Source organism: Bacillus rossius, chromosome 3 (genome assembly GCF_032445375.1).
Source record: "Bacillus rossius redtenbacheri isolate Brsri chromosome 3, Brsri_v3, whole genome shotgun sequence".
NCBI lineage: Eukaryota > Metazoa > Arthropoda > Insecta > Phasmatodea > Bacillidae > Bacillus > Bacillus rossius.
The window spans coordinates 24391477-24405426 of record NC_086332.1 but is presented as its reverse complement, the minus strand read 5'-3'; the positions used below and the strand labels follow the sequence as shown (position 1 = coordinate 24405426).

The 13950-nt window shown below is 35.6% G+C and overlaps 1 protein-coding gene and 1 non-coding gene across 2 annotated transcripts in view; both read right to left on the bottom strand.

Annotated features, from left to right (window-relative positions):
* The window catches only part of LOC134530032 (arginine-glutamic acid dipeptide repeats protein-like), a 49976-nt gene extending 48921 nt beyond the window's left edge, over positions 1-1055 (bottom strand). Inside the window, exons 1-2 of the mRNA XM_063364560.1 lie at positions 946-1055; positions 724-891 (exon numbers count right to left, since the gene is read on the bottom strand). Coding sequence (XP_063220630.1) covers positions 724-891; positions 946-1055 — 278 coding nt within the window. The remainder of the gene's footprint in view (positions 1-723; positions 892-945) is intronic.
* Positions 1056-13366: 12311 nt separating this feature from the next.
* Trnak-uuu (transfer RNA lysine (anticodon UUU)) lies at positions 13367-13439 on the bottom strand. The gene has a single exon. It is a non-coding gene; the product is annotated as a tRNA-Lys (tRNA).
* Positions 13440-13950: the final 511 nt, after the last annotated feature.

Sequence of the window (13950 nt, the reverse complement as noted above, 5' to 3'; positions counted from 1 at the left end):
TAAAGGCCATTTCAAAGCTTAACATCGTCAACTTGCCCCGGTCTCCCCTACGTCTAATGGTCTTTAGTTTCGTGTAGATAAAAATTAGTTTACGTAGATTTCTCGAGTTACCTTACCTGTTACACACTGTCGAACTTGTCAACTTTTTGAGTGGCTGAACTTTCACAAAATTAAAAAATATATATATAGGTATGTATCACATACTTTTTACATAATTAGGTACCTAGCTGTTAAAGTTGCATTTTTAACGTTTTTGTGCAGTATGGATAATGAGAATGAAATGGAATATAAAACTGGAACTTTTTAGGTTTAAATTAAATTTTACTGACTACTATATAACATGGTTTAATTTGTTTCAGAAAAAAATTTATGTTATTTTAGCTAGCCTTTTAAAATTCTCAGAATTGTTATGATTTGAAAAAAAAAATTGAATAAAATCAAATCAAATTTTTTTTATAAATGTAGTTGAAAACATAATTTTCGTATATTTACCACGCTCGGCATTATTTTAAGGAATTTTACGTTAAATTTCGTGTCCGAGTTTCGTACTATTATAAGTGTATTTGCAACATGAGAGCACATGAATTTGCTCGTTACCGTGGTTATATTTTTACAGATCTCTGGCGAATATTGAAAGACTTACTCATTTTTTCGGGTGGGTGTAGCAAAATAGGGATTAAGTATAAAACTGGCGGGACATGTTTTTGGAAGCACAATAGGTACTGCGAGCTGTGTTGTTTCAGATGAGGGGAGGAGGTGGAGGCGGGATGCAACTGGAGCCCGGAGGAAGCGAAGGCGGCGGCCGTGACGCGTGCGCGCCGAGTATCAGCCACTTCCTGCGGCAGCGCGGTGGGCGCGCCGCGTGGGAGCGACACCGCTAGCTGCTGCCATCTGCCGCGCGTCGAGGGAACCTCTCCACCCCCTTTCACCTGCGCACCAACATACCCTCCTCCAAGCTTTCCCACCCGCGACTTCCGCGCAGGTTTTCCCAACACGCCCTCCGTCACCTGACTCTTCCTACTTCGGGGGTTGCCCATGGCCACAATTGCAATCATGACACCGGACAACCCTGCTACGGCCGCGATGCACGCGATATTTTTTACGATAAAACCCCCCGCCCTAGGGGGTACAGGGCTTGGCCTGGAACGCATCTGTACTCCAACCCCACCTAGCCACTAACATGCATGTCGGAGGGGGACCATGACACCTCTACGACCTCGTCAGCTCACCACCGTTTTTTTTCTCTCTCTCTCTCTCCACTCTGGTAGAGGGCTGTGAGGGTTGTGAGGGGAAGTTAATGTATAATGGGTGGCGCTGAAATGTTCAAGCCAATAGAAAAATGCAAAAAATAAATAAATAAAAAATTTAAAAAATTGTAAAAGTTAAAAATAATAGCGTATTTTCGAGCAGTTCCTTCCCTAAAGGTGGTAGGAGGTCAAAGCAGTGCAGGGGAAGGGGTCGACGATCTGTCGAGGTCATAGTGTTGTCCATTACCCGTCGGAGGGCCACATAACTGTGAAGGGGCCCACACTGGAATAATTAAAATAATTGTAGATCATTATTAATTTAATGAGTGCAAATCCAACGCAAATATTCAAGGGTTTTCTTATGTAATGTTTTCATTATTAGGGTGAATGAACACAAAAAAAATCAGATATTAAGATTTTTAATATCCATATTAAATTATTTAAAGTCTCAAAATGTATTTTTAAGATGCTGAAATGCAAGGAAAATATTTTTGTGTGATGTAGAAGGCACAGGTCAAGCAGCGCAGGCGCTCTAGGGGAGACATAGGCTCGTACATCGCATGCAGGTGGGCTTTGCACAGGCTTGAAGTCTTTCCAAAATAAACTCTGCTAATATTTAAGTATTTTTATAGCATATTATTATGCTTCATTAAAACTGTCAGATCAAATTGAAATTCAGTCTTTGCCGTACAGCACGTATAAACGAATTATGACACATAAAATAATAAAAAAACACATGACATACACTGATACGTATCAATAACTTTACGACAAAACACGAAACAACACAACACACGGATAGATAAAGTTCATGTTAACTAATTGGTTACTTTGGTTTTCACAAAAATCTTAAACAGAAACTAAAATGGTGTATACAAAATAAATATGTAGATTACAAAAGTTTAAAATAACATTTTGCTTAAGTTTTTTTACTAGTGAATGATTCTAGATTATTCAAAAAGAGTTATAATTTTTTACACATTTTATAGTTAATAATGGTTTTAAAAAAGTCACTAATTCTGTAATTGGAAGTTCGAATTCTTAATCCAAACCGAGTCATTATGTCTGAACCAACAAAAATAGTAATAAAATGTTATAATAAAAAGTGCATCATTGATCGAACGTCTAATAAATAGAAAATGCAAATAGGTTATATAGGAATGTAGCATAATCAAAATAATTTAAATGCCTGACATTTTTAAATATTAATTTAAGAACTTTTTCTGCATACTTTCAATTCTTTTCTAATTAAAATCTTTTGATGATGAGAAAATTTAAATTAAATAAGACCTAAAGATCTTCATGTGTTGCTAATAGTAGCTATTATCTACATGTTGGTGGGAAAAAAAACTTGGCATCCAATATAACCCTAAGGTCTTAAAAGAGGACACCATGTTTAATGTCATTATTTCTATGTGATAATTATGATTAATTGAATTAGTTTTTTTACTAAATATTATACAATACAGGCTATCATCATTCAGATACGTTTGTTTAGCTTGAAAATCAGATCCGGACAGCTGAAATATCTTTCTGAATAGTTTCACAAACATGTTTTCCAATTATATATTTTTTCATCAGCATCTTTTTTGGTCAATTCTGATTACAGTTGGAATATCATTTATTAAATATTAAAGAGTAGTTGAGATAAACTACTACTTTGCGGAACACCTAATACCATGAAATTGCATTTGCAAATGTGACTGAAAATCGTCTATTTGTAAGAATTAAAAAATATATACATACCACACATTGCTTGACGAGGCCTAAAATTGATAATTTTTTAATCATAAGATTGTGTTGGAAAGTATCAAAGGCTTTCCTCATATTGAAATAAATAGAATATTTTATTTATGTCTGGATGTTATACTGGTACACACACACACATATATATACACATAAGTATATATAGGTACATATAATAGGTGTGTGTGTTAAAGACGATCTTCCTTTTGGAAAACGATATGGTTTTTCAGAATTAATATTTTTAGAAAAACATTTATGTGTCTATAAATATTTTTTCGTCGAAAACTTCTAAATTACTACATAAAAAAAAGTATTGGTCAATAGTCTGTGACTAAAATTTAACTGTCAATAATACTTCAAGAAAATATATACCGATAAATGGTTCAACACACAACAGCAAAAAAAAAATTAAATGTTTGTTTGACCTTTAATTATATGGTGGAATGATAATGCTGCAGTTACTAAAAACTAAAAAAAGCTACAAAACTATTTTTTTTTTTTTTTGCAAAACTCCGTTCCCCCGGAGAAACCCCCGGAATGGCCACCGCATGGGGAGCCCAAGAAAAGAAACGGGCTCCCCATTTGGAAGCCACCTGGAAGGTTTTTTTCTGTTCCACCCACCGTTTCTTTGGTAGCCTGACTTGTTACAAGGGATTGTATTCCTACCAGAGAAAATGCCACCATTTTGTCTGGGCAATCCGCCTTGGAGGAGCCGGGGCGCGAACCCGGGTCCTACAAGTCACAAGGCAGGCGCTCTACCCCAGAACCAGAGTGGTAGAGCGGATACTTGCAGTCTTATTAACACTGACATGATGTTATTCCACGAGTTTACTGTAGTTTCGTGTGTCATTAACACGTGCAGTACGTGCAGTAACATCTAACCTCGGTAACGAACAAATTTATGTGTTCTTATGTTGTTCGTTCAGCATGAATTATGTAATTTCATAACAGTGAAATATAATTTGTAAAACTAGTCTGGCAATTTTTTAGTTACTTTCCTGCAAACAAACTTACAATTCTGCTGTACAATAATTATATAGAAATATAGACTAGTAAAAACATATGTAAGAGCTTGCATTGTCGATGGTAAAGTTATTTTGAAATAAATGTTAGATATTAAAAGAGTGTATTTAGTTAAAATATGTGTGTGCTTAGAAGCATGAAGTTATTGTATAAACATTTTATTTATTTGGTTTTAAAGACACAGAAAAGTTAACTTTTTTATATCACCTTTGGCTTTCTTTTGTTTTACCGTTCTTAATATGCACAGCTAATACTGGAAAGCTATTCTAACAACTGCTTGCAAATAGGCGTTTTCAAAATATTAAATTAAGTACTAAATCTATGATACTGTTGCAGATGTCAAGTTAAAAGATACATTTGCATACTGACATCACCGGAATTCCAGGTACCGGTAGTGAATAAATCGTTCAGTTTGTAAAGACTAAGAATTTAGATGACACTAGTTTTGTGAGATTTGCTTACTTATTTAGAAATTTTCAAATTATTTGAATACAACTATATTTTATTGGTACTTGCAGTTCTCCTGAGTACAAAATTCTTGGTAATAGCTTACCTCAGGGTTAAGCAGGAACATAAATCAGAGTTTAGCAGGAGCATAAATTTTTTATTTCATACAATGAAACACTCAAAAATTTAATTAAATCATCGGGATTATTAAACATTAACTTCTTTGATTACACAACCACAGAAAGTGTTTTTTATTATTTGTGCACATCGCAGTGACATCGCTATTTAAATTATTTGTAATATTAATTATAACAAAATTTGGAATACGATGTTTTAAATATTTTGTTGTGTATTATTTCTACGTGTAATAGCATAAAACATATATTATGTTTTAACTGTTACAGTATCAAAAGTTCATTTAATATGTAATGTTATTTTTAATACTTTTTTTTTTGCAAACGTACGGGTTTCAAATACCTAATAAAACATTTTATTCTTCTTTTTTTAATGGTTCTTGCAATAGGGGAGATTGATTATATAAGTATATATAGTTTACGACATACACCAGTGCTGATTACAATGTATTTCATAAGAAAACCTCAATAACAGACAAGAAAACAAGTGAAAATCGGAGAACATCAAAACATATAAAACATAGAAAATTACGTCGAAATAATTGGTACTATCACAGCACAGACAGACAAAGTGGGCTAACAAAGAACGAGACAATAGCAACTAGAACAGTAAATAAAGACAAAAAATACTTTGGACAACTCACAGAATTGTTTTTTCAGTACTTTTACAAAAAATTCTATTGAAAACCTGTTGACAAGGAATTGTTTGCAATACTAAAATAAATATATTATAACTTTGTACATCACATGGCTTTGGTTATTTTTGCATATATGAAATAGGCCTACGGTTTATCGCGGTATAACAGAGTATTTATTACAAATTTTAACTAATAATTTTATACTTTAATTAATAGCTTTTTTTAAACCATGGAAAAGATAATCGATCGAATGTTCAACAATTTGACTTTCTTTTGTTTTACCGTGCTTAATATGCGCAGCTAATACTGTAAAGCTATTCAAAAAACTGTTTGCAAATAACTTTAAATATTGGAGTTACTGGGGCAATACAAAGCATAAATGGGAACACTATTTTGTAGTGATACACTAATTTTCATGTAAATGTACAAATTAACAAATATGTAAGTTTACATTTATATTTCTGTTCAATTTAGAATGAAAATTTACGGTGCACAACGGCAAACATAACGATGAAACTTAGATAAAAATTGAAACAACAAGAGCTATACAGAGACGCACAGGTGAACCCAGCGATGTGAATAAACAGTGACTACAGCACAGACGAACAACGTAGGTAAGCAACAGTTGAGCGAAAAAACAGATATTTTGAAAACCACAACCTTGATAGTTTAGACTAACACAGTATATTGTTACGATTTACAGGGTTCGTAAAGGGATAGCCCAATTAAAGATTTTTATATCACATACATTTTTATTTATTGCCACTATTTACATTTTTAGCAAATAATCTGAAAATGCCAATTAATCTATTGTACTTAAAAAGGTTGCTTCCTCCAGTCACTCGTTTCTCACAATCCACACGCCTCGCTGGGCCGCACCTCTGGCGCAACTCTCGCCGCAGCACCCCTCGTGGTCCTCCGTCGCAGGACTTCGTCGCCGCCGTCACACTTCCCCTTCACCGATATCCCACTCCACGCCTCGCTTGGAACTTCGCTCGGAACTCCGCCGCGCCCGCGACACTATCGCCCGGAACGGAACTCTTCGCCCTGGAACCTTCGTCCTGGGACTTCGCCGCTCTATCGCCTGGAAACTCCGCCGCGGGAAAGCTCCCGACTTCACTCTGAACTCTGAACTCAACTCAGACTGCTCTCGGCCGGCATCCCGGGCACATATATATAGGCCCAGTCACCTTCCAGAACTCCCGAGCGCGGCTGGGGCCAGTCGCGTCATTCCGCGCCGAACCGACAGCAGAAATCTCTCGAAACACGTGTCGGTGACCCGCGTAACTCCGCAGCTGTCCGGTGTCAGTTACGTGTCAAAGGCAGGGCGCCGCGCGGGGAGTGGTGGGAAGGAGTGGGAAAGCGACAATCCTTGTTATCTTCCAGGCGCGCGCGGTGCATAGCTATCATGTTGCGGCAGCCGCCAGCCAGCTGTGCATCTGCACGTGTCCCGGCCTTGCTCACGTTCGTAACAATATGATTCCTAAGAGAACAGTTGAGACGTTTCGGGAAAGAGATATATTCCCTTCTTAAGGCACAAACAGGCATTAGGTTTGTCATGACATATGTTTAATGAATAATGGCGTATGTCCGAAACTACATCTTGAATTAATTTACCTATTATTTAAAATTTCGTTTGTCAGTTCAAATTTTTTTTAATGAACTACACTGAATTTGTTGAAATTCACATAGATACTGACTTTCTTGAAACAGATTTGTGTTTTATTTGTTTTATGTGTATATTTGTTTACACTTTTGTTAACAAGGCACTGGTTTTAGTGCAGAGAAGCTTACTCAAAAGAGAAACCTGATTCTGTAGTGTCAAGAGCGTAGTAAAAAAAAGGGGGGAGTATAGGGTTGCCAGATTTATTTAGACAAACAATGTTATTTTACAAAAATTACAATGGCAGGAATTTAAAAAAGCACTTAAGGGATCGTCAACTAGCCTAAAAATGTATTTTCAAGCATTATCTTTGTAAAAGAGTTTCCGTAGGAGGGACTGGCTTCTGCCCTCCCCTTCCACAAATACTGGCTACACCCATGGTAAATGTGTAAACAAAATCACACGTAGTTACACTCACTAGTACACAATATACTCGAAACACGAGAATTAAAATTTTTGGTGACTGTATTTTTGAAAAAATAGTAGTTGTTTTTATAATATTAGATGTCAATAATTGTTCAAGACATGCGATGATAGTCTACATGGAGTAATCTAGTCTGCAACTATGTAGGTATTTGTACTGTTATGGAATCGTCATACACACACGCCTGTAGCATGGGGTATCAATACAAGTTTATGGACCGAGTCGTAAGACACTAGATTCATATTCCAGAGAACACAGGTTCAAATCTCGGCTGGCCATTGTCGTATCGTCTTAAATTATTAACAGCGAAACATATAGGTGCCAGAACAGACGAAAATGTCTGTATATCATCTTGCTTTAATAGTTTTCTAACAATATAGGCTTCGACCTGAGACGTACTTAAGAGTCTTTTATACCTAGACCTCCAACATAGGTACGCTTAGTTTTATATTAGTTTAGGAAAAAAATTATGTTCAGTGTAGCTCACAACTCAGACGTGATAGCGCGGTGATTCGTGTGTTTGTGTATAGAGAACCGACAACACTGGGCAGAACAGATTGTAAGTTCACCAAAAAAAAACATTAATGTTGGTATTAAGCCTTCGATATCTCATATCACAGGTTAATGTTAAATAAAATTTTCGTCGAATATTTATTTAAATTAATAGTAAGCTACCATTTAAAGTCTGTTTTTAATTAAAAAATTTGGTAAGTAGTCACTGTCTCGTTTTTATTGTTTTTATTTTAAACCATTACACTAAAAGCGACTCGCTGACATCGACGTTTCATACGAAACAAACGGCCGCGAGTCCCGATACAGCCCCACCGATTTCTTCTGCTGATTCCTGAAATAATGCTAGAAAATTGGTAGGATGCTTCCTTACTATAGGTCATGGCTAATTCCTTTCACATTGTCGCTCTACTGTGGCGTTGTGTTTGGCCGTCTGCATTGACCTCGCTATTAATCTGTTCACGGACAAGCAAGCATTTAGAATAAGAAGAAATATATCATAAATAGGCTATTCCTCTAGTAAACATACATAAAAATGACTTCAAAGCTTTCATAAATTATTTTGAAATATTTTCACTTAACCAGCTCATTTGAGTACTTCTAAATGATTTCTTAGTCATTGACGCAATTAAAATATAGGCCTAATTTCACAAATACTCAATCAAAAAACTTAAACAGCAAATCGTTCCCAAGTAAAGTACTTATAAGAAATATTCAGTATTCACAGTTATCAGGTTGGAAATGTTGTGATTGTTTTTATCTATTCTTAATGGCAATTGTTTTTCTTTAGATCTATATATTAAAATACTCTTCTAATGGTTTTCTCAGCCCATGCTATAAACATAATGCTGGAATCACAACATCTTGTGACAGCCCCGACACGACAAAAGCAATACCACAGCCATTAAGAAGTAAGGTCGTAGTGAAGTCAGCCCACGAAAATTGAACTCCAACAGCCCATCAGAAACATAATGTGTGTATTATTAATGATGTAGTAACGTAAACATATTTTTCTGTGAAATGATTCATGCTTAGCCTAAGTTTATTTTATTGTTCTTTTGATAGACATGACGTAAAATAAAATCATTTGAATTGCCGCCTCAGTAGGTACCTACTATCGATGGCTATACACCTGATGGTGACAATCTGTCGTGGTATTTTAAACATATGATACAAATCATGCAATATTTTACTTACTTAACCATCGGTTGTCAGGGAATTGTGTTTTTCTGTCACTAGATTGCATTTCATTTCAACTAGTGACCTGGAGTTAAAACATGAACTAGAATCACAAGACTTTGCATTGTGCTTATTTATACAAATTCTTTCTAAGTTAACAGACATAATTTACTCATGTCATTCGAGAATTAGGACTGTATGGGGTAGTTTTCATTATGGCACTTTTCCGTCGCGGAATTTTATGATTATGGTAGTTTTCCAGTATGACAGTCTTCCGTCGTCCCCCGTCAAAATGGAGGTATAGTTCCTAGTGTCATATTGGAAAAATACCATATTTATTTAAATATCATCAGATTTATTACAAATTCTGACTGCTATCATTATGAAACCATATCAAACCTCAAGATACGCGCGTGCAATGTGCAATGAACCATAGTGTTTTCCATAACGGTGTTAAACTTGTCAATAGCCTCCCCAAATACATAAAGGAAAATTAAATTTAAAAAGTAAAACATGTAAAAAGACTTATTCCAGATAAATTATTTTATACAACTGTAGAGTACCCGGAACAATGTAAATGAAATGTTGTTAGTTTATTAGGCTTTAAATTCTTGTGTCTAGAAATCATATTTGTGTCTCCGGGTTTTAATGAAAAATGAGATCTATTGGACTGTGTTCTCGTGTATCTTGGTTGTTAACAAAGGAGCTTGTCGACCCGCCCGCAGGCGGTCGAGTTTCGCAGGACGGGTAGTAGGCGGGCGCGCGGCGGGAAACGGAGAGTGGCGCAGCCGCCGCACTCGGGTTTCAGGACGCAGTCACGGAACAAGCGGCCTTCCGTCGTGCTTTCAGCTCTACGGTTACGAGCGAGCTGCGAGTCGCCGTGACGCAGCGAGCCGTGCGGTAGTCAGCGATCCCGGGTCTGACGCCCGAATCACGTCTTTAAAATGGCTTCCATAGCGGGAGGCAATTCGAAAAAACGAATGATAACAAAATCGGGGGGATACCGTTTGGTGTTGCAGCTACATATCTATCATCTCCATCCAAAATTTAACTACACCACTGGATAGCTAAAGGATCAGAGAATTCGTTACGCTAAGTGAGAACTGTGACGCATCGCGCGCGGTGGAGGGGGAAGTACCGCCATTTTGAGGTCATTTTGATGCGTTTCTCGAGATTTCCATTTAATATAACTTTTGACTCGGAGAAGCTACGACTTTCGTTCGAGTTTCAATCGTCAGCTCTCGTCAAAATCTATCGATTGCATATATAAAACATTAGTGTAAAATAGTTACAGTGAATATATATGGTGTTAAAATAAAAAATAGCATATTTTAAATTTTGTATTGAAAAATATTACCTGTTACATACTCGTATTCACGTACAACACACGGCCGTGTCCATGACACAGCCACACTTTGTGTGTGTGTGTGTGTGTGTGTGTGTGACATCTTGTCTCTCGGCATACCGCGTTTGGTACGAGTCATTTCGCGAATGGAACGGAAATGTGCAACCACAGCTTTGCCATTTATAACGAATGGTGTGAACCAAAGTTCAGAAATCCCGGAGGAAAACTTCAAAGTATTAACTGTTCAATGAATTTTAACAAGATGGGCAGTGTCACAAGATTTATTTGTCGAAAATTAGGTGCGAAGACGGGGGTTTAGTATTTTTAAGTCGTTTTCGCTTTTCAATCGTAGCCGTTTAATTATAGTTTTAAATTTCGGTCTGGTAATCAGACGATTTCCATTGTCGACGTAGCTGCTCCGGCAACGGGTTCTAGCGGCGAGTGCGTAAACTACTTTAGATTTGCGTCAAGAAATGTAGTTGAGAACATAATTTTCGTATACCTATTTATCACAATCGGCATTGTTTTAAAGAATTCGCAGTTGAATTTCGTGTCCGAGTTTCGTATTATAAGTTTGTTTGCAACGTGAGAACCCGTGAATTTTCTCATTACCGAGGTGTTAGATGTTACACATCACTGGAAAGTACTGAAAGACTAGATGGAATTATTTTCAACTGTTGTTAAAGTAAAAGGTAGATTATGTTAGGTTTGTTAAGATGGACTCAACAATGATCCGCCGCATCCGTCCGTCGATCACGTGAAGCAGCCAATCAGATGGCCCGAAAATGTCCACCTGTCCGTACATCAAAACCTTTACAAGTTTTTAATATTATTATTGTTATTATTATTATTTTCTATAGACGGACAGATGAAATCATAGCTTCAAAAATGTGCGCCTCATTTTTTTAGAAATGTGTTTTTATTTTGTTTATTTGTTTAGTTGCTTCAATAATATGATTTAACTTACGTTTGAACACGTTTTAAAGTTTAATTCTTGAAACAAAAATTTACCGAGACACACAAGTGTTCTTTATAACGTACGGTAACTCGAAATTATATTTTAAATAAATATTAAAACGAAAAAAATAATTTAATGATTTATAAGTACTTAGCTTACATGACCTTCAAATTAATAAAACTTAACAAGATAAATTTTCTCAAAAATTTAAGTATTCTGGTCAGTTGGCAGCATCCAAGTGGAAAAAAAAAAATTATGTTGGTCGTGCGCAGTTTTGTAAATCGATAGTCTAGTTGACGGATGAACAGCTGACGTATGAACGGATGACGGATGGACACGACACATCACTGAGAGTCCACCTTTTCATGAATAAATTCTCGATTTTTTTTATCAGAACGGTAATTTTTCGCAAGTTTTATTGATGATAATTAAAATTAAAAGTTAATTATATTAGGTCAATGAGATGTATAACCCATATAAAACGTAAAAATAAATGTTTAATATTTACATTTTACGCGTCTCATTTAGGTCAAGGATATTTAAATTCTCTAAAATCACGGTGAACCTCGGATATGTCCGGGACTGATCGGCAGTCAATGAATCGTTATCTTCGAGTGGGAGACAAAACCACGTGAAAGGACACGTGAACACTACTTTAAATGTTTTTGTCTCGAAGCGTAAACATTTCTCCAGGATGCAATATTCCACCACGGTGAGTGTATTCTGGACATATTTCACACAAGCATGTGTTCTTTTGAAAATAATAAATATAAATACTTTAAACCAATCCCGAACAAAATTCGGAAGCACTTTAATTAATTAAACTAGAAGTTAAGTAAAAAAGTGAAAAAATAATGTCATTATTGAGTATCCGGTTTTATTTTAACATAAAATTGTATAATAAATAAATGAATTGGACGTGTTTGTGATGCAAAGTTGTATAATTACGAAAACAGATTTGGTTTGAAAATATGTAGGTATACAATTTAGAGATTTATTTTATCGGGGGCCATTCTGTTTAACATATAAAATTATATTTTAACGTAAAAAATTGGAATAAAGAAAGGAGTTGAATGTGCTTGTGATTTGAAACTGTACAATTAGCAAAGTATTTTTGGTATGGAAAATATGCATTATAAAACTTTGGTATAAACTAGATGCACAATTTGGAATATCGTCCCCGGGAGATGTTATTGTTCGTTGTAACGTATCGCATTGTTTTTAACGTAAAATATTGAAATAAAGTAATTAATTTAACGTGTTTGTGATGCGAAAGTGTAACTTAACCCAAACATAGTTGATATTTAAAATATGAATGATAAAACTTTGATATAAACTGGAAACGCAATGAGGAAAGATTATCAAAATGAATTGAAATTTTGCACTTTATGATTGATGTTTCTCATATTTTCTAAATTCATCGTTTTTATCAGTGGTTGATTTGTCAAAAGCAGTGTTCGCAGGCCAAAAATTATTTTTACCTGTGATTGACACGTAGTGTAACCCAAAAACGAATTAGCTACCGCATATTTTAACTATCGAAGTAATTTGCGATAGCGCCATGCTGATATACGTCCTACTATTCTCTTTTCATATGAAAGAACTACATTTAAGATTAAATATTATATCCATAACAATTTTCATTACATTCATTATTGTTGTGTTTCAATTTGGTGGAAAAATAAGTTTGAAATTTACTTTCATTTCAAAATAGTTAATTCGATAATGTAGGCCACTTAAGCTAATTATTATTTATCTAAGCTTGGATGGGACTGTTTTATTGGAATTTATAATTTAATGGCAAAGCTGTTGATTGTGAATTTTAGACGAAATAATTGTATTGCTTAATATAGCTGTGCCAAATCATTTCTTAAAATATCTAGTAATGACAACATCGTGGAATTAACGTTTGATAAAGGTGGTAACTAAAATTTGCTAAACAATCATTATTTTTACAATATGAACTCACATTACACACCTTAAATTGTATTATGTTTATAATAACGCCTTTACCTATTATCCGCGATATTACCTTTATAAAAATATAATCATCGCCCGAACAGGGACTTGAACCCTGGACCCTTAGGTTAAAAGCCTAATGCTCTACTGACTGAGCTATCCGGGCTCGATGAGATGATAGGGATCACACATGGAATATAAAGGGCACAAAAAAGTGTGATGTATTTCCAATTCCGTTTAAGGATCCAACACTATAAAGGTTAACTCTAAGAGATATGTTGAAAATATTGTACTTTGTCCACAGAAGCCGAGCTTCATGAAAGCCTAATTTCAAATCATCTTGAGCGAGATAACGTAGCCTGTTTCTTAATTGCCTGTACTTCCGATAGACTGTGCTGATGTTAGCTCTATCCGGCGACCCGGGTGTTTCATCGCCCAACGTTCTTGGGATAACAACGGCCTAAGTAATTACACGTTTTTATTTTATTAAATCAATATAGCCCGTGATGCGGATGAGTATGATACACAAGGGCCTTCGTAGAGGTATCTTCTATCAATAAAAATTAAATACAGAGAGCTAAAAGAGTATAGGGAATACAGGCCAGTGGACAGTTCCCCGACCTCGTCATAACCCCGACCGTTTCCCCTGCACTGCTTTGACCTCCCTCCACGAGACA